The sequence below is a fragment of the Passer montanus genome, unplaced genomic scaffold, assembly GCF_014805655.1.
Source record: "Passer montanus isolate IOZ18808 unplaced genomic scaffold, ASM1480565v1 scaffold17, whole genome shotgun sequence".
In the NCBI taxonomy this organism is placed as follows: domain Eukaryota; kingdom Metazoa; phylum Chordata; class Aves; order Passeriformes; family Passeridae; genus Passer; species Passer montanus.
Window position 1 is genome coordinate 14315839 of NW_024364270.1, and position 19463 is coordinate 14335301.

General features: G+C 44.2%; 1 protein-coding gene across 1 annotated transcript in view; it reads left to right on the forward strand.

The window, feature by feature from the left end:
* The window catches only part of WDR91 (WD repeat domain 91), an 18510-nt gene extending 330 nt beyond the window's left edge, over positions 1 to 18180 (forward strand). Inside the window, exons 2-15 of the mRNA XM_039704101.1 lie at positions 1408 to 1587; positions 2555 to 2762; positions 3580 to 3662; positions 5911 to 6035; positions 7782 to 7959; positions 8228 to 8386; positions 10347 to 10546; positions 11002 to 11152; positions 12629 to 12723; positions 13074 to 13242; positions 13929 to 14037; positions 15465 to 15577; positions 16331 to 16528; positions 17375 to 18180. Of these exons, the coding sequence (XP_039560035.1) occupies positions 1408 to 1587; positions 2555 to 2762; positions 3580 to 3662; positions 5911 to 6035; positions 7782 to 7959; positions 8228 to 8386; positions 10347 to 10546; positions 11002 to 11152; positions 12629 to 12723; positions 13074 to 13242; positions 13929 to 14037; positions 15465 to 15577; positions 16331 to 16528; positions 17375 to 17539 (2133 nt within the window). The 3' untranslated portion in view covers positions 17540 to 18180. The remainder of the gene's footprint in view (positions 1 to 1407; positions 1588 to 2554; positions 2763 to 3579; positions 3663 to 5910; positions 6036 to 7781; positions 7960 to 8227; positions 8387 to 10346; positions 10547 to 11001; positions 11153 to 12628; positions 12724 to 13073; positions 13243 to 13928; positions 14038 to 15464; positions 15578 to 16330; positions 16529 to 17374) is intronic.
* The last annotated feature ends 1283 nt before the right edge of the window (positions 18181 to 19463 follow it).

The following is a 19463-nucleotide window of genomic DNA, read 5'->3' on the forward strand; positions in this document are numbered from 1 at the left end:
GCTCAGGCGGGACCCGCATCCCGGAGCGCCCGGCCCGCCCTGCCCTGCCCTGCCCGGCCCGGCCGCCGCTGAGGGACGCAGCCTCCCCGCGGCGCTGGAGCCGCTCGAAGGCTCCCCTGCCGCTCGGCTCCAGCGCGGGCTCCGTGCCCTCGCCTGCCTTGCGGCTCCCGGCAGCCTGCCCGGGACCCTGCGCCCGACCTGGGGGCACCCGCCCGCGGATCCAGGCGAGAAGAACGGAGGGGACCCGCGCACCGAGAGGGCAGGAAGGCATTCCTTTGCCTGCGTCTTTTCTCGGTCATGAGTTTTTTATCCAGCGGCTTTACAGCTCCGCTCGTTAGTTTGTATGTCTTGAGTACCGGCTGCCTTGACTAATGCGTGGAAATTTGCGCAGAATTTGCCAGTCTCAAAAATACAGTTTCAGTCCCTTGTGTGAGCTTCGTGTTCCTGTAGCAACAGTTCTGGGCACCGAATGTAGTGCTTTGAACACTCAGATTTTTCTTGACCAGCAATATAAGCACTACTTTTATCATTAATAAAGCATGTTGCTTCTATTTTTTAAAGCGCCCACACTTTGCTGGTGACTTAATCTGAATTGTTGTCCAAGAAGGGTCTGCTGTGGTCACAAAATTCAGTTTTCTGTATCTGTAGGATGCCACAGAGATAAAATTTGGGTATGTCCCAAGATACTAAGTGATGAGGGGAGAGCAAACCACATATTAAACAACCTTAGTTTAATTTTGTACGGGATGCAGTTTTTTCTTTTTCTTATGCCTGTCTTTGCCATCAGAAACCACTGAACAAAAAATGCATTCCCACACCACCATTCTGCCTTATTCATACTGCAGAAATTATTTCCAAAGAGGCATAATGACAAAAAAATTCTCCTGCAAAATTTTATGCTTGCCTTGTTAGTAGATGATGTTACTGAGGATAAAGGTACTTCAAAAATTGCAATGGAGCAGAACTGACTTCCTCTTTCTGTTGGCTAAATGCAGGTATTTTTCCTTTTAGTCTAAAAATAATACTTTTTTTCAGGTGCTGCACTTGAGTTTAAAACATTTAATCACATTAATTTTTTTTATTGTTATTATCAACAGACTTTTAAAGGAGGTGGAAACTTTTGCTTACTTGCAAAAAAATCCATCAGTTGGGTTCAACAAAATGTGATATTTCTGTCAAAATCTGTTTGGCTATGCTCTGTCATGTTTCCTTTTCCTTCATTTGCAAAGTGCTGCAGAGTGGAAGAATGCTAATGCAAAATGCAGAGTGCTTCCAGGATTAGAAAATAGCTAATGCATAGGGATTGCACAGCTAAAGCAGTTCGGGCTTTTCTGCACTGAGTTACAGAAAGGCTTGTGCCTCAAGAGCCCTCCCCTGAGTGAAGTCTCCCCTGTTTGCCCTCTTTAGGTGGATAAGATAGTGGAGCAGCTGCAGCAGTTTGTTCAGAGCTACGATCTGGCCGCCCTGCGGGATTACTGGAGCTATCTGGAGCGACGCCTCTTCAGCCGTTTGGAGGACGTGTACCGGCCCACGGTGAACAAGCTGAAAACCAGCTTGTTCCGATACTACCTGGTCCATGCTATTCAGGTACTGCTTTATAAAGGTCCTGCTCTCTGAAACCAAAGCAGTAAACTGCCTTTGTCAGCCTCTGCCAGGCCTGCTGGATTAGGAGCAAGCAGTTCGTGTGTCATGGTCAGGAGTGTGTGGTGTGGAGTTTGATGCAGGCTCACATGACAAGCTTGTGTGCAGGGTAGGGAAACTGGGGCAGTAGGGAAACATGGTTTGCTGGGTGCAAGGCATTCACACTCACATAAAGACAGGTTTCTCTCAGAAAGATAACAGTACTGCTAGCTCAGTCCTGCTCAGTTAACTTAGATACAGTTTGGCAGAGAACACAAGGTTCACACTGGAACAAGGAAATGTGGAAGAGAAAGTGAATGTCTTTTTGCTTGCTTTGAATAGAACAGAAAATAATGAGATTAAAATGCAATAGAGATTTTTTCTGTTCAAACTCTGGAAAATCAATGGAGTATATTCTCCCCTTGATTCTTCTTGGTTCCATTCCATGACTGAAGATCCAGGTATTAGGAGAGGAGTCAAAATCTAATACATCTTTCTAGAAGTGTGCTTTTTCATGGTTTGTTTTGCCATGTGCTTACCCTGAGGTGTGACAGTCCTGTCTGAATAATGTGTCAGTTGAAACCTTTTCAAGCTGCTGTAGATTTAAATAATTTGAATTATCCTTTGGTCCTGTATATGAGTGCTCGTGTCAGTGCACTCTGCACTGGTTTAACTGAAACCAGTGTGTTTGGTTTGATTGGTCTCAGCCTTTAAACAGGATTCTGGTGACTAGAAGGAAGGCTGGATTAAGCGCATTTGTGAGCTTCTCCTACTGTATTTGGGATTCTTTTGTTTCCTGGTGAATCTGTAACTAATCACTTGTTGTTTCAGGGTGGTGAAAATAGTTGTGTTCATAACGAAAAGCAAATGTTCCTCGACCTGATCTGATGGCATTTACAGAAGTGTGAGCCCTGTTCTTCTTGCTGTGTTTCAGAATGGCCGCAATGACAAGGCGCAGGAGTTTTTCCTCAAGCAGGCCTCCGAGCTCCAGAACCAGGCAGAGTGGAAGGATTGGTTTGTCCTGCCCTTCCTCCCTGCTCCAGACTCCAACCCCACCTTTGCTACCTATTTCTCACGCCAGTGGGCAGATACATTTATCGTGTCGCTGCACAACTTCCTGAGCGTCTTATTTCAGTGCATGCATATCCTTCTTTGCAGCTTTGCAATCTCCCTTGCCCTGGTGTTATACTTCCAACAGTTATGCCAAGGATATAATACTGTGGAACTTCCTGCTTTCACGTGATTTTTTACAGCCAAGACTTAATAGAAAGTTGGTGTTTACCAGAGGATGTTATTGCTAGTAATAATAGTTACTGCTCAATTATCTGATATGTTGTATTCCCTGAGCAAAACAATTGTGGTTGTTGCTGTTGCTGAATCATCCATGTGCACATCTTGTTCTGAAATGGTTTTACTCTTTGCTTGACATAGTACAAAACAGTCATAAAACCTTGGGTCATAATCCATAACTGTACTGGCATCTTCTGTTAGATCCTTCTTTGGGTACATTATGTTCACAACATTGCCTAGTGACAGCTCATTATAATAGAGCAGGAATATTGATTTTTGGCAGGAATAAGTTTTTAGCGCCATGCTACAGAGTTCTGTCTTGTTTGGTGATGATGCTGCAGCTGGAATACAGCTCATCTTGAACTGTTTCTTCAGTGTACAGTAAAGCAGTAATAGAACCTGTCTTGGCCTCCACTTCTGACTCTAAAAAGAAATAATCTAAAAATCCTTGCAAAGTCCACATGAAAAAGTTTGTGCAACAGCAAAGTGAAAACTTGACTTAAGTAGTTAAGCTGCTGTTAATCTTCTGGTCGTGCATGTACTTTTTGCTAGTTTTATGGACTGGGCAGCTTTGTTTTTACTGAGAAATGGCCAGTACAGAGTGCTGGCTTTTAGAATTAATCCAGGTGCACACAAGTTATTGCCTTGATTTTCTTTAACATTGCTTACCAGTTCCAGTCATACTGAACTTCGAAGCTGAATGTCTCAGGACCAGTCTCATACAAGAAGAAAATGAATCGTTGCGGCACAAGGTCAGAACTGAGATCACTCTTTAGCTGCTGACTGTGTGATGTGAGTTTTGTAAAGTTGATTCCATCCATTTGAGAATTTTGTAACTGTTCTGTTTGGTGCAGTTATTCTAAGGCAAATTCTTTAAGAATTTTGATTTATCTTTCAATTTTTTCCAGCAAAGTTAGGGTTGTGATCATATTGTGAAATGTATGTTTAGGATATTCCTGTCCCTCTGCTGAAGGTGATTGTCTGCCCTCCCTGTGCTGTCTGACAGGTGACTGAATACTATATAAACTCATTTTCCTTTACACTTCAAAGTCAAAACAAGGTGAAACTTGGTAGCAGGTTAGGGATGTATGTTGTAGAGTTATAGAATGGGTTGGAAAGGAAGTATGGCTGATTTTGTGAATAGTATTCAGGCACTTCCAGATTTTAGCTAACAGAGAAATAGAAGCAATAGAAATGGGTAGTAAATTCTGGCAGAGACAGAAACTGTTACTTCTGAAATGGCCCCTTCACCATGTTTGATATATACTAAATTGTATATAGTATATATATATATATATATATATATCTCAAAGTATATAAATATAGTGTATATATATATATATATACACACAAACTATATATATATACTTTGATATATATATACTATATACAATTTAGACCAACTAGTGGAAATGTTGTGAATGTCTGTTTCCCAACTCTAGATCTTACAGTAAACCATAAGAAGGGTGTGTTAGCTCAGACAAAATGTTGCCCAGCTCCATGTCTTGTGTTTGACAGTGTTATCAGCAGATACTTGGGGAAAGGGTGTAACATGGGTTAGTCATTTCCACGTATAACTTCTGTTAGAGAATTTTGTGAAATGTGCAGTTTAAGATTTAAACTATAGGTCACTTATAGTTTAAGATATAAATGATAAATCACATGTGGATGATCACATACAAGTAGGAAGGTTTATTCATGTAAGCAGAACTTTAATTTCACTTCCTCAAACATAACAAGAAAAGCCCTTTTTGTATAAATACTTCAGTAAAGTTTGTGCTTTAAGTCCTGTGTTACAAAATGTTGTATGTTGTGTTTCCTGTTTGTACTGTTTTAATAGCTGTTCAGCACTGTCCTAGAAATAGAAGTAAAATAAAACTGATTTCAAAAAGGAGGCAGTTTTTCAGGAAAAAGCCCAAGATTTGTCACTATGTACTGTATGGAGTTAGAAGGTCAGTCAAACATTGACAGGAGGGTTCTGCAAAGATGATTGGTGAATAGGGACAGAGGATGAGGTATGTTTTGCAATAGAGCGCTTTTATTTCCTCGAATTTTGTATTCTTTACGTTTAGTCAGAATAAACCTATGGTTTGTGTTTTGCATGTTGGCTGATACCATTTGCAGTCTGGATAAAAGTTTTCTGGCAAATCAACAGCAGTAAAACTAGACTTTCCCTTTTAGTCAACTCCTCAGGTCAGAGGGGGAGCCAGCTACCTCTAGAATGCAGGTTTTAAAAAAGGATGCCAATAAATAGTGAATTTGATGCTAGCTGAAATTAAGTAGTGATTCTGATCTATTCTGCTGAAACAATGCAAATACATAAATAGTGAGCTAGATTTCTAAAGCTCACTTTTCTTCCTGTATTTTCTTTCCTTAAATATTGTGTTAAAAAGAAAAATAAATGTAGCTGAAAAACAAATGTACAGAAACAGAAAAGCCTGAGGAACTCTTTGTGTAAGAGTCATAAACCACATCTATTCCAGAAAGCTGCATCCTGAGGTTCCTCTCTACTAAAGAGAAAAAGAGATGGATTTCTTTCTCCATAATGTGGAGATAAATCTCACTGTCATGCTTGGGAAGGAGTTGCACAAGGTATGGAGCTGGATTTCAGGGTGACCTGGTTTCACTGACCTTGGTGCACCCTGCCAGCTGAGAAACCCTTGGCTGTGGGAAGAAGATAACCTTGTAGGCTCTGTGCCTGCATGGAGAGGGGCTGGTTAGCTCTGCCCTGCCCAGCTCTTATTTCCCAGAACCACTAACGTCCCACAGCCAGCCAGCCCCAGGAGAGGAATGAAGGGCTTTAAGTAGGCTCCAGTTTCATGTGTCTAAAGTACTGATTGTTTTGACTAATTGGACTAATGTGGTGCTCAGCCAGTCAGAGCAACTTTTTTCCTTCCCCACCCTTCTAGGGCTGTTGAAATAAAAGGAGTAAACAACTTCAATGAGTGGGAAGGAGGTGAATCCCAGTGACCCTGTGTTTACTTGGCTCTTCTCTCCTAGCTGTTTGCTCTGCAGGCTGAATCCTCCCGCATGAAGAAAGAGGAACTGGAGGTGGAACAAACAGTAATGCATCACAAGCTGCCTGCATATGTGGCCAACATGGATCGACTGGGGGACTCTGAGCTGTGAGTGCCTGCAGGAGAAGAGCTGGGGACAGGCTCTGCTGCTTTTGTTGGGTCAGGGAGGTTCCTGGAGGGTCATTTCCATGTCCCCTGCCCTGGGATTCAGTGCAGAAAGACATCCAGGCAGACACTATGGCAACCTAAGTAGGTTTAATGGAATTCATGACAGGTGTCTCTCCCATCTTTTGGGAGGTTCTTGCAAACCAGTGAGAGTCCAAGCACACATGGAAGTGATTCTGCTCTGCTGTCATTATTGCACCAAGGTGTTCTGGGCATCTAGGGCACTGGCAGCAGTACCTGCAGTATTGCTCAAATGAAGTGGATTGGCTCTTGATTCCAATTTACTTGAGTGCCTGCAGTGCCATAGGTGAATGCCCTGTGTTGTTTTGTAGATACTGTTACTGTATGACCCAAAGGGATTCTTGTTACACACAGATGTTTTCTTGCTTTTGCAAAGTCAAGGGAAAAGGAGCTTCTCTTCTGTGAGGCTCAGATTTCCCCATGAACTTGCTGCAGTTAAAAGTGCATTTTATGGCTACATCTACTTTGTGCCTATCTCTGGAAATTAGGCAACATACACAGTGATACAGCTTCTTTAACTGTTATTTTTTTGCCCCAGTACAGGACAGGAATAGGATTGATTAAACTATCCTGTTGCCAGTGACAGATAGAAGTTGTAGCAGGTACTACACACAGAATGTTTTAATCTAAAATTTGTCTGATTAAATAGACTAAGTGTTTATTGGACCATCTTGGTACAGCTCTGCAGTCTTTGCACAGTACAGGCTACAGAGCTTAGTGATATGTTTTTTTTTAACTCTGTGGAAAGCCCTGATGCTGTCTGCATGTATGGAGGAGTGTGACACGAGGGATGGGGTAATTTATTCCTGTATTTATTTTTGTCCATTTGAATGAAAAAAACTTGCCTAAGAAGTGGCATTTCTTGCATTTGCAGCTTATCTCAGTCTGGGGACCAGTTCAGTTGCTTATTTTTGTGTCTCTGCTTAACCCAAAGCCCAGCTTTGGTAGAATAGTTCCATCCTTGCAGAGTGGATAGAGACAGTGAAGATTATTGTATTCCCCTTGCCCTTGCTGCCACTCTGCTCTCAGAGGAAGCTGTAGCAGAGTGAGGTCAGACAGTTATGTTCTGGGAAGCAGCTGCTGCTCTTGGCATTGTGGACTGAGAAGGGAGGTGTTTATAATCATAGAAATGGTCTGTAGCTCTCTTATTTCCTTTGGGTCTGGATTTTGAGATATTGAAGGCTTGTGCCATAAAATTGTTGAACATAACCTGCTGTTTATCAAAGGGTGTTCAGTGAAATATTGGATGCTGAATGTCTCTCAAAGTAGGTCTGTTTTATGCTTTGAATTGGGAATCCCATCTGAATAAGTTCTACAGCAATCTGAATTCCCCTGCCTTTCCCTTAGGGTCTTTCTAAACAAACCAGTTGGAGTGGAAGGAGTTTTAGGTGGCTCTAAAGGGGATTCAGCAACAGTTTGAGCTCACTGTCTCAGTGACATCTCTGAGAAGTGAGCTTTTGGTTACAGTAACTGTAATGACCTGCTCCAGGCACTAAGAGGATATTTTCAAATAGGGTTTTACTGCATAGTGGTGCACTGGCTTGGAAATGAACATCTGTCTTCCAGTGGTTCAAACAGCTGCCACTTCTCTCAACTGGGTGGTCTTTGGGCAGGTTGCCTTGCTGCACTTTCATACTCTTATTTGGTGGTGTTTTGTTTTTTCATTAGTGATATGACCTGCAATCAGAGAAGTACAGCACATTCTCTTCAGTCCCGGGGAGGCTTTCTGTCCTCCTTTCTCTCCCAAAGTAAAAAGGGCCCTTCCAGACCAGCACATTCAAGTGGGGCTTCTCCAGTGCAGACTAGCAGTATGCTGCTAGGGAAGAAAGAGCCAACAAATCACCAGGTAATTCTCAGCTGAAAGTCGCTCAGTCTCCAAGGAGTTAACTTGCACCATGGCACTGCTCCAAGCTTCTGCTTCCACCTGAAAAATTAAATGTCCTTTCCTGCCTTGCAAATGTATGCTGGGCCTGAATGCAGCACAAGAACAGCTATTGTTATCTGCGAGCTTTTGGAGCCCTTGCAGGTGCTTGGTTGCTTTGCTGCTTCTTTTGCTCTTTGTTCTGCAGCCTAGTGGAAGCATAACTTTGCCCAGACACTTCTCTGCTTTCCAGAGTGCCAAAGGAAAAGAAGGAACAGTGACCTCTAAGGATGGGAAGAGCCACTTCAGTGGTTTAGTGGCAGGCGAGTCCAGCTCCCTGCAGCAGCGGCAGAAGCGCTTGCAAGAGCACGGGAAAGAAAGGAAGGAACTGTTGTCAAAAGGGACCTTCCAGGTACTGCTCAGCACTGCAGGGCTGGGAAGCAGGAGGCTTGTATTTTTGTAAAACTATGGGGTAAAACAAGTGCAAGTGTTTCCTTTAAGCTTCGGAATTGCTAGCCAGAAATAACTGTATCAAAGGTTCGTGTCTGTGGTTAATCAACTCCTTCTTCACTTGGTTTATTTCTGTGTCCCTGGAAGTTAATCAGTATTGGCATTTCAGGTGGAAGAAGAATTGTCTTTTGTCTCCATGTTTTTCAACAGCCTGGTCCTGAAGCTTCATTGAGGTTTCATTCACTTTTAATGATTGTGTTTAAATACCTTGTTAAAATCCCCATTTCTCAGTGGTAATGAGCTTGGCTCACTCATCCAGCCAAAGTGAATTCTCTTCCTGTAGGTTCTTATGCTGATTTTTACAGGCTCTATGTGGGACAATGAAAACTAATATAAAATTTTCCTGGATAGGAATGGAACTTGCTTTCCTAGCAACGTTTGCTTTTTGGAGTTTTTGTACTTTATTGTTGCTGTTTTACCTGGGGGTGTGCCCTTTTTAAAATCTAATGAAATAATAAAACTGTGTCCTAGATTTTAACTGCTGAAGGTCAGCACACTACTTCTGTTCACCTGTGTGTTGTCTGGCTTTCAGCAGCCATGTTGTCAAAAAATACAGAGCAGAGGCAGCATCTCAGTGTTGTTATTTTGTCTGTATTAGACATTCTGCCTTGTGGAGAGGCAGTGCTGAGGGACTGTTGCCTGTTGGCCAATGTGTGGCTGTTCTGTGTGTGGGAGTGCTGGTTAAAGAGAGGCTACTCTATCACTCAGCATTCAAGGCCTTGAGAGAACTTTTTTATTCATGGTTCATCTAAAACACTTTCAGATTGGTTGGAAAATGCAAAGTCTGATTTCCCAGTAAGTTTCCTTTCACTTTCCTCTTTCTAGAATGTTCTGTGTTAAGGCAGTGATTTTTGGGCTGTGTAAAGATTGGTCCTTGTGCTCTTGGGGAAGCTTGATGCTCTTTAACTTGTCCTCAAAGCATGTGAGCAAAAAGGAAACTGAAAGTGGCACTGTTTTCTTTCACATGAGTGTCATTCCCTGTAACTAGCAGAATAATTATTGGATTTATTTCTCAGTCTTTTCCAGCTCTGTGATTTCAGATGATTTGATTATGCAGTGCTTGATCGATTGGTCCTGATGAGAAGCTATTGTAAATTAGGCAAGCATGTGTTACAAAACAGGAATTCATAACCATCAATACCAAAACCGTTTTGGGGACACACCTTTCAGAAGATGCTTTATCAAAAGAATGCTAGAAGATGGTTTTCCACCTTATGTGCTGTATCTGCTTCTTGTTCAACTTCTGGTGGCAAGGGAAGACTAAGCTGTTTCCAAATATTTCTGCAGTGCAGATCTTATCCAGATACGGTCACTTCCTAAAACTCCCTTTATTCTGTCTGCCCTGTCAAATTGGGTTTTAAGCTTTTGGACTCATGTGTCAGCTCTACTGTTGTCATCAGTCAGTTGGCTGCAGTGGTAGCTCCAGTGTGCACAATCTAAATCTCTGGCAGATGAGAATAAGCCATCTACTGGGGCTTGAGAGCCAAGTTTTTGTACAGGTTCCTTGAAATATGTTGGTTTCCTTGTGAATCTGTGCTCTAATGGCATGTAAATGGGCCTCTGATTTTGGCTGAGGTATGCCAGAAATGTTGCAGTTATTTTAATGCTTACAGGAAAGTGTGTAGCTGGGCGCATGGAGGGGGATATAAGGGACTCAGCAACTAAGCAGGTCATACTAAATAGTGCAGTTGTGCAACACATGGTCCTTGTACTCAGAAAGATCCCTGGCAGAAGGAGTGCTGGGCTGACAGTGCTTCGGTTTTGTTGCAGCTTCTTTTTTTTTCCTCCCAGCAGGCTGGGCTAGCTGAGGAACTTGATATGGAGCTGTTTCCTTGTATTTCACACATAATTTCTTCCTTCAGGGCCAAAGTGCTGAGAAGAAAACAGATACTAACATAGCTGAGGCAGAACCATGCTCAGAGCTGCATGCTGAGCAAACAGAGACTTCAACCAAAATGCCTGGCAGCAGTGCAGAGGCCGTGGGGGTTCGGCAGGAGCAGCCTTTCATTGTCCTGAGCCAGGAGGAGTATGGGGAGCACCATTCATCCATCATGTACTGCAGGTAATGCACTGGCAGAGGGGGGCTGTCTTGTAGAAGCCTCTGCAGAAGGATCAGCTGTGTCTGCCCTCTTTCTCCCAGCCTCTGTTCTGTCCAGCACGTTGGACATGTACTCTCAGTTTTTGGGCTGTCAAGTTGGCGTCACTGAAAATAGCATGTAGCTTGTGCTACGTGTGAGAAAGGACAGGGATTTTTGGACAGAGATATATGTAATTGGGCAGTGCTAGCCAGGAATAAAGTCTTTTGGAAAGCAGGTATTGTTTAAGGGCATTATGCTTTATGTCTGGAGTTTAGTGCGCTTTGTTGTGCCAGTTACTGTGAAGTGAGCAGGAAGTAGTGAAAACAAGTTCTAATTCCTGCAGAAGGAGCTGGTGTGTGGGCAGGAAAGGAAGGATTAATAGGTTGCATCAAAGAATTTGAGGGAGAAGAATATCCCATCAGTTTCATTCTACTCACAGGGTTGATTGTTCTGGACGGAGGGTGGCCAGCTTGGATGTGGATGGGGTCATCAAAGTCTGGTCTTTTAACCCCATAATGCAAACGAAAGCTTCGTCCATTTCCAAATCTCCGTTGCTGTCCCTGGAATGGGCCACCAAGCGTGATCGGCTGGTGAGTAGTCTCCGTGTGGAAATGCAGCAGATGATTTGGGGCTCTGTTGTTACGTGTTGTATGTTCACTTCTAGACAGCTGCACTGTGGATAAAATCGGGGCAGCAGTTAGTTTCCACTTTTAGTGGGACACAGGGAGGCAAAGCCTCTAGGGTCTAAAAAGAACTGGAGTGGGGAGTGTACACTTTGTATTGAGCAAGGAGTTCACCACTGCTTGCCCTGAAATGGAAATTCTGAAGTGCAGTGTGGGTACAGCTGCAGGATAGAAGTAGTGCCTTGGAGAGAATTGCCTGTCTTCACACAGATAACACAGCAACTTGTAAGGACAGGCAGAGGCAACCAAGTCCGACAGCCTGTGGGAGGCCTGCAGCAGAGAGCTGTGGACCTTCATTCATACTCTGAGCCAGCAACAGAGAAGGGGAAACAGAGTTGTGGGGGTGGCATTTTACTTGTGTGTAAAAAGGTGTGAAAAAAGCTTCATGTCCACTTCTAGACTGGTGTCTTAAGAGCTGAGGGTTTGTGTGTACCTAAGGAGCTTGGAGCTTGTTTAAATAACATGGCAATTTAAATGTTTCCTATATCCCTTTTTCTCTAGTTCTGTTAATAGAGAGGAGCTTTAAATGATACAAATTCCTCTGAGTCCTTGAACTGTTGCTAGTGTTTCATGCCCTCTCTTGGCAGATACAGGGCTGTATGAGAAGGCTGGCCTGCAAATGAGGCAGTATTTTTTTGCGTTTTGGCACTGACTATGTGTGGCTTGCTAAGCCCAAAATGTCACCTGTGAAGAGCTGATGCTACAGCTTGTCTCTTCTTTGACTTTTAGAAAGCAAATTGTCAATGCAGTTACTGCTCTTTGTTGTGATGATGTTTCTTCTGCTTTGTGGAATTAATTTCCTTCTTGCTAATGGAAAGATTCTTCATTCTGAAATATGTGTAGGATTCACCAGCAAATTAGGCGCTGAAGTGACAAAGATCTGGCTTGCTCAATTTTCTTTTATAATGCATCTCTCCATGACTTTAATTGAAATTGTAACACCACTGACAAAGCATGTGTGAGCTCTTCTGGATGATTTCATCCTCCCATGGGTGAAAAGAGTTGGCTTCTGCTTGATTTTCTCTTTAGCACGCAGTTAATGATCTTAAGGTTCTCTTTCCTTGGACCCCTAGATATTGAGACTCCATACATGTTTTGCACCCCTTAGGGCTGAGCCATGATCTAGAAATTGGTGTTTATGCCACCCTGGTGCCTATTAGATCTTTTTCCCAGTGGGAAGCAGGGTTTTTACTCTGACTTCTGTGGCCTTGGGGTAGTCCTACTCAGTGTGATTGCACAGGAAGACGGGATGTACCATAATGGAATAATAGAAATATTGCTGTCTGAATAAGTAAATAGAAAAAAAATTACTAAGTCTTGTTGGCCTGCATCATTGTACTCCTCACTCACACTCTTTCCATCTACTTCCTTGCTGGTTTCAAGCTATTGCTTGGCAGTGGGGTCGGGACAGTTCGTCTGTATGACACAGAAGCAAAGAAGAATCTCTGTGAAATCAGCATTGATGAGGATATGCCCAGGTAATTCTGGAATACTGATTATTTATTTATATAAATATTAAAAAATGGTGTTTGTTTTAATAGTAAACATCTTAATGTTCCTGCTGCTTTTCTGCAACTGCAGGACTATCCTTCCTTTCCCCTCTGTCACATTCAGGACTATCCAGCCTTCATCTAGAGGGCAGTCCCTGCCTGAGCAGTGTAAAACTGTTGAGGTAAATAGGAGACACTCAAAAACTAAGCACATGAATCTGCCCTCCTTTACAGTGCACCCTGTCTTGCAGACTCTTAATGGGAGAGCTTGTAGGTGAGTGTTTTGCTTGAGGCAGCTGCAGGAGAGAGGTGATTCAGACCATGTGCCTGTGTTTCAGGATCCTCTCGCTTGCCTGCAGCCCAAGTGGTGCCTCCTTCGTGTGCTCTGCAGCAGCCCAGAGCCCCATCTCCCACATTGACTTCTCAGTAATCAACTCTGGGGGCAAAAGCATGAACCAAGTTCCTGGGAAGCTGCTGCTGTGGGACACTAAGACAATGAAACAGCAGGTACTTGCTGGGTTTCTTTCCTTTCTCAGTCTGCTTGCTGAGAATGAGTGTCTTCTGTTTCAATGTGTAGGAGCCCTCTGTCTAAATTATGCTGACTTTCTTTTCAACACCCTTCTTTTTCCTCCTTCTTCCTTTCCCCTCTGTCACATTCAGGATAAAAATAAATAATGTAAGTAGCTGCTGGATTGGGTGAATTTTTTTTTTATTGGTGTGTTGGGATTTTTCTGAGGAATTCTTCAGAATAGTCCATGGCCTTGTTTCTATCCTGGCTGCACAGTTTGTGACTGGAAATATCCCAAGTGGATTGAATGATGCTTTGCTGAGGCTTTCTCCAGTTGAGCTGTACTGAAAGGTTTTCGTTGCTGCTGTTTCCCTTGCCTTCCCTGTTTTTGAGTGAAGTGCTGTCCCTGACATGTAGGAGAAAGCAACATACTCAAGCTAATGCCTGCCAGAAGCTGGTTTTGCAACCTTGAGGCCATGGCCAAGAAAGCTGTGGCTTGGCTGAGGTGAATTGCTGGTTTAGAGTCACAGTAAAATGCCGCTGCCAGACTTTGAAGTCTGTAGTCATTAGAGGTGTAGGGCTCCAAACCAGAGTTCTTGTTACTAAATACCATCTTTCTTTCTTCCTCTGGAGTTCAACACCCCCAGCTCCATTTCTCAGCATTAATGCAGATTTTCCCTTCCAGCTGCAGTTCTCCCTGGAGCCTGAGCCCATTGCTATTAACTGCACAGCCTTCAACCACAATGGCAACCTTCTGGTCACCGGGGCTGCAGATGGGATTGTTCGTCTCTTTGGTACAGTGCACAGGGACTGGGGGTATTGGTGATAGCCAGCTGTGAGGCCAGCTGGCCAAGACTGGCATCTGGGCTTGTATCACAAATAGTGTGGCCACAGGATGAGGGAAGGGATTGTCCCCCTGCTCCTGGCACTGTGGAGGTTGCGCCTCAAACAGCATGTTGGGTTTTGGGCCCCTCACTTCATGAAAGACATTGTGGGGCTGGAGCGTGTCCAAAGAACAAAACCAAAGCTGGTAAAGGGTCTGGAGCACATGAGGAGTTGGCTGCAGGAGCTGGGGTTCTTTAGCTTAGGGAATCAGAGACTGAGGGGACACCTTACTGCTTTCTGCAAGTACCTGCGAGGAGATTGCAGCCAGGTGTTGATCAGTCTCTTCTCCCAGGTAACAAGGGATCAGACAGGAGGAAACAGTCTCAAGCAGCATCAAGGGAGGGTTATATTGGATATTAGGAAAACTTCTGTCACAAAAGGGGTTGTCAAACACTGGCGCAGGCTGCCCAGGAAAGTGCTGGAGTCACCATCCCTGGAAATATTTAAAAGATGGCACAGATGTGGCACTTAGAGTATAGTTTAGTGGTGCAGTTGGCAGTGTTGAAGTAACAGTTGGGCTTGATTATTTTGGAGGTCTTTTCTAACTTAAATGTTGCTGTGAAAATGAGTAGTGAGGTGGTCCCTAGTCCTCAGCTGGCTGCCCATGGCAGGGAGGATATGCTTGGAGACCAGGGTGAAAGCTGTTGTCTCCACAGGAGCTCTCAGGAGTGAATTGACATAGACTTTTTCTGGAGGACATTGGCTGGAGACCCTGGTAGTGCTGCTGGATTTGTTGTTTCTCTCCTGCTAAGAGGAGAGTGAATTTGCTCTTAAGCCATGTGGTCTTGTGCTGTGCCAGATAGCAGTACCAGCAGAGGCTGGGTTGTGAGGAAAGCAATTAATGTGAGACCTTCCATTTAAATGCAAGGGCTTCACATCAGTCCTCCTTTGGGGACCAATTTGTGTTTCTCAGGTTTTTGTTCTCTTCAGCCTGTCCTTGCAATAAAGGCAGTTCAGGCCTCCTACCTGTGAATGGGGAATCTGCTTCTGGTACAGGTGGAGGCTGCAGTCCCAGGTGTTTGGGAGGACAGAGCTGTCAGCACCTGGGAGAATGGTAGGATAACAAGGGGAGGAGGAGGGCCAGTGGTGCTTGGATGCAGAATGCCTGCAGCTGACAGCGTGTGAGCAGCCCCGTGAAGTCCAGTAGTTATAGACAATGATTTTTGTGTCCAAAGTGACAGCAGGAGTATAAGCACAGGGAGCTGGGACTGGATTGGGCTCCCCCAGGCTGGTTTGGAGGGCTGGCACAGAGACCTCAGGAACATAAAATGCCTCCCTCTCTTCACCTCAGCTCTTTGTGAGTACAAGGAGTGTTCAGTACTGGTTCTCCCCTCAGATATGCAGCAGCACGAGTGCGCCATGAGCTGGAAGGCACATGATGGGGAAGTCTACTCCGTGGAGTTCAGCTATGATGAGAACACAGTCTACAGCATAGGCGAGGATGGCAAGGTAGGCTATGGATCACCTCCTGCTGCTCAGTGAGGTCACTTCTGGAGTCTTCTCTATATGGTGGGGACAATTGAAATACGCTCAGATGCTGGATGAAACATGGGCTGCTAACTGCAGTCTTAGGTGTGCAGTACCACCCTGATCCATGCAATCTGCAGAGAGAGTGGCTGAAAAATAGATTAATAGTTGGAGCTGTCTTTGACTTTGTGTGTAAATCCTGCTGTTGGTGACATCCCTTTTCTAGATAGTCTATGTGAGGATGACCTTTCTCTGACCCTGAGATGACAACATTTGAGATCTAGGATTCACAGGGAAGCATATCCTTGACCATTTTGCATAAATCTCATCAGCAGCTCCCTTTATAATTGTTACTGTAATTGTTATTATTGCTTATAATAAACACCTCCATTTCTGCAGTTCTTCAGTCTTTAGCAGTAGGGGTGTGGTTCAGGGAGGGACCTTGGCTGAGGAGTTAAGCCAGTTCTCACCAGAGTACTGCATGTGGTGTGGAAGGACACATAGGCAGTAGTGCTTGAGGAAGGCAGGTCATATCTTTGCCTGGATAGACAGAGCTCTTACAGCCTTTGCATCCTGGGCTTTATTAATATAGCCACTTAGGTATAGATGTCAAAATGCCATCTTCTGTTTGTGAGGAATACCCACTATTTTGCTTAAAAGCAAAAAAAAGGCAACTCTATTTGCATCCCAGTTAATTTCATTATAAGCTTTTGTCATCTCTTTTTCTCATTCTAGTTTATTCAGTGGAATATCCATAAAAGTGGCTTGAAGGTGTCTGAGTATGACCTTCCCAGGGAAGCTACAGGTCCTTTTATTCTGTCTGGGTACAGTGGCTACAAGCAAGTCCAGTTCCCACGAGGACGGCTTTTTGCTTTTGACTCTGAGGGCAATTACATGTTGACATGTTCTTCTACTGGGGGAGTAATTTTTAAGGTAAGTCTGAGAAGTGATGGGAAGTACTCTTAACTATCCGTACAAACTTATGCTAATTACAAGGGTGCAAGAGCAGCCACTGGAAGTTCTCAAGCAGCACATACCCATCCTGGCTCTGCCAAAGCTGCTGCTCAGTTTCACACAGTGTGCATTTTAACTTAGCAGTGTGTGGTGAGTGTACAGCAAGTGTTTGGGTCCTACAGCTGGAGTATTTGGGCTCTTTCTTAAAGCCTAGCTTTTGGTGTCCAAGTGACTAGGACAAAGTTTTAACTACTTGTTTAATATATGGATGCATGTCAGTTCAGTGCAAAATGTACGATTGTTGACTGGTGCCCATGTTCAGTCTGCCTTCTGTGCCTGCTGATTCTGTTAGAGCCAGCCTGATCCTCTTCCCTTACCGTGCACTGAAATTAAAGGGTAAGGCTGAATGGTTCTGAGTGCCCAAATTTCTATGCTTCAGTAACAACTGTTGCTGATAACATGCCCGTGCTCTTGCAAGGCAGATTAGATGGAATTTTTACTTTGCATCTGGGGCACTCAGAGCACTTGAACTAACATGAGCTATAGCTTAGGCTTATGTGCTTCTCATCAGTGTACGCTCTTAGCCTGCCTTGTTCAATTACTGCAGTTCAGTTGATGTCAAAAGTTGAGCTGCTTGAGAGCACATGTTTCTGTAGTGAGACTGGAAGCTTCCTTTCCTGTGTGTGCTACACACATCTCAGTATCTCTTTCTGCATGCTCATAGAGATACGGAGTCTTTATCAGGCTTTGGCTTTTCTTGTTGGGTGCATTGCCCCCACTGCAGAAATGTACCTCCTTAAAATCTTATGCTTTCCTTCTTTTTAGTTAAATGGTGAGGAAAAGGTTCTGGAGAGCTGCCTTTCCCTGGGAGGACACCGAGCTCCTGTTGTCACAGTGGATTGGAGCACAGCCATGGACTGCGGGACCTGCCTCACTGCTTCTATGGATGGCAAAATTAAATTAACAACCTTACTGGCTCAAAAGTCTTAACCTGGACAGTACTGAAGGGGGAAAGAGCAATAGAGCTGACAAAACCAGTGTTAACTCACAGGAACAAACTGCATGGGAGAGAAGGCAAAGCAAAGTCCCTCTTCTCATTGTAGCTTTTGCCTCTTGATAAATAGGTTTGCCAAATCCCTGTGCAACAGAATGCCAGTATGGGACTGGATCAGTGGCAGCACTGAAAAATAAGTCTCCACTAATCCATTGTGGCAGTTGGACTTCCCTCTGTTAGGGAGTCTTGAGTAGCATGTGGCTAAAAGGCTGTGGTCACGTCAGGGTTCTGCAGAAGAAGGTGAGGCTGGAGGAAGCAAGCATGAGGCAGCACAGTGCATGATAGTAGGATGACTCAAACTGAAAAGGCTGATGAGAAACCAGAGTATTCTTTGAGTATAACATTTGTTGTTACGATTTTGTTAGTTTGTTTTTATTTGTGGGGTTTTTTTTCTGTAAAAAGAAAATATTCTCTTGCATTTGAACTCTATGCTTTGTTTAGCAGTTGCTGCAAAACATGGAGGGTGGTGAGGGCAGTGATGTACCAAGTCTCCTGCATGCAGAAAAGCTCTTGTGTTTTCACCAGGTGCTTCCAGCATCTGCACACCATGGTGAACACCATCCAGGAACAAAAACAACTGTGTTTGCTTGGATGTATTGTGTTACCTTGCCACAGGTAACTGCTACCAACCAGAGCAGAAATCCTGAGTCAGACTTTGGAGTTGGAGTTCAGAAGCTACATAATGCCTAGCAGGTACCTGATGGTGGATAGGGGGAGGGAGGCCAAGACCAGTGTGGCCCTGGATAGGGCTCTCTGTCACTGGAGCTGTCTCTCCCCCTAAGCCCCCCAGCATCAGGGCAAGTGCTGTGCTCAGGTACTGCATAGGCTTTGCATGGACTAAGCAGATACTTTTCATCTGCTTATGTCCTTGGCCTGTATTGGAAGTTTGTGATACTGTTGTTCCTTGGCAGAGCATACACTGTGCTGGAAAATGAACAGCCATTCATGAGCCATATGAGTAGCCATTCTCATAGACAGCTGTTCAAGGATAACGCTGCTGGATACTGAAATCCTCACTGCAGGCATGTTCATGCTACTGTTGCCCATGGAGTAACTTGCTCCTGCTGACTACGCTCATCTGATAACCTCACCTTCCATTCTCCAAGATTACAGGTCTCCTGCCAGACTGACATCTAAGTACAGGGTTTCCACCTCAGTGGGATGTGATACTTATGGTGCAGCTGCTGTTCATGCCAGTCTGAGCTAATGCCCCTCAAATCCAGTGCTGAATTCGAACAGGCTTCAGGAATTCCCAGGGTTAGTCTGAGAGTTTAGAGAGCTCTCAAATGGGAGCCTTTGTTTGCCTCTCAAAAGGCCAAGAAATATTGTGGCTGTATTCCAAGCCCTGCAGTGTTGACTACATTGCACAGGGGTTTTAGAATTTAGAATTACAAAATTACAGAATGTTCTGGATTGGAAAGGACCTAAAGCTCTTCTACTTCCAACTTTGCCATGAGCATGGCTGCCTTCCGCTAGACCAGGTTGTCCAAAGCCCCATTCAACTGGATCCTGAACACTACCAGGGATGTTACTTTCTTCCAGATGTTATCTTCCAGCCCCCACAGAGGGTCAGTTGAGGTTTCTGGAGAGACACTACTTTCAGGTTTGCTCCATAAGTAGGACTAAAAGCAAAAGAAAACCCCCAAAACAGGGAAAGAAAGTATAAAAAACGTGCCAGTCCAAGGCTGCTATGCAAAATGATGCATTAGCACAGCATTGACACTGTGCCAGAAGCCTGGAGGGAAGGAATGAACATGTTGTTTTGCTACAACAACGCTCAACACGCTGTAGTCCCGGAGGGGCTTTTACTCCATCCTTGGGCCGTCATAAGTAGGACTAAAAGCAAAACAAAACCCCCAA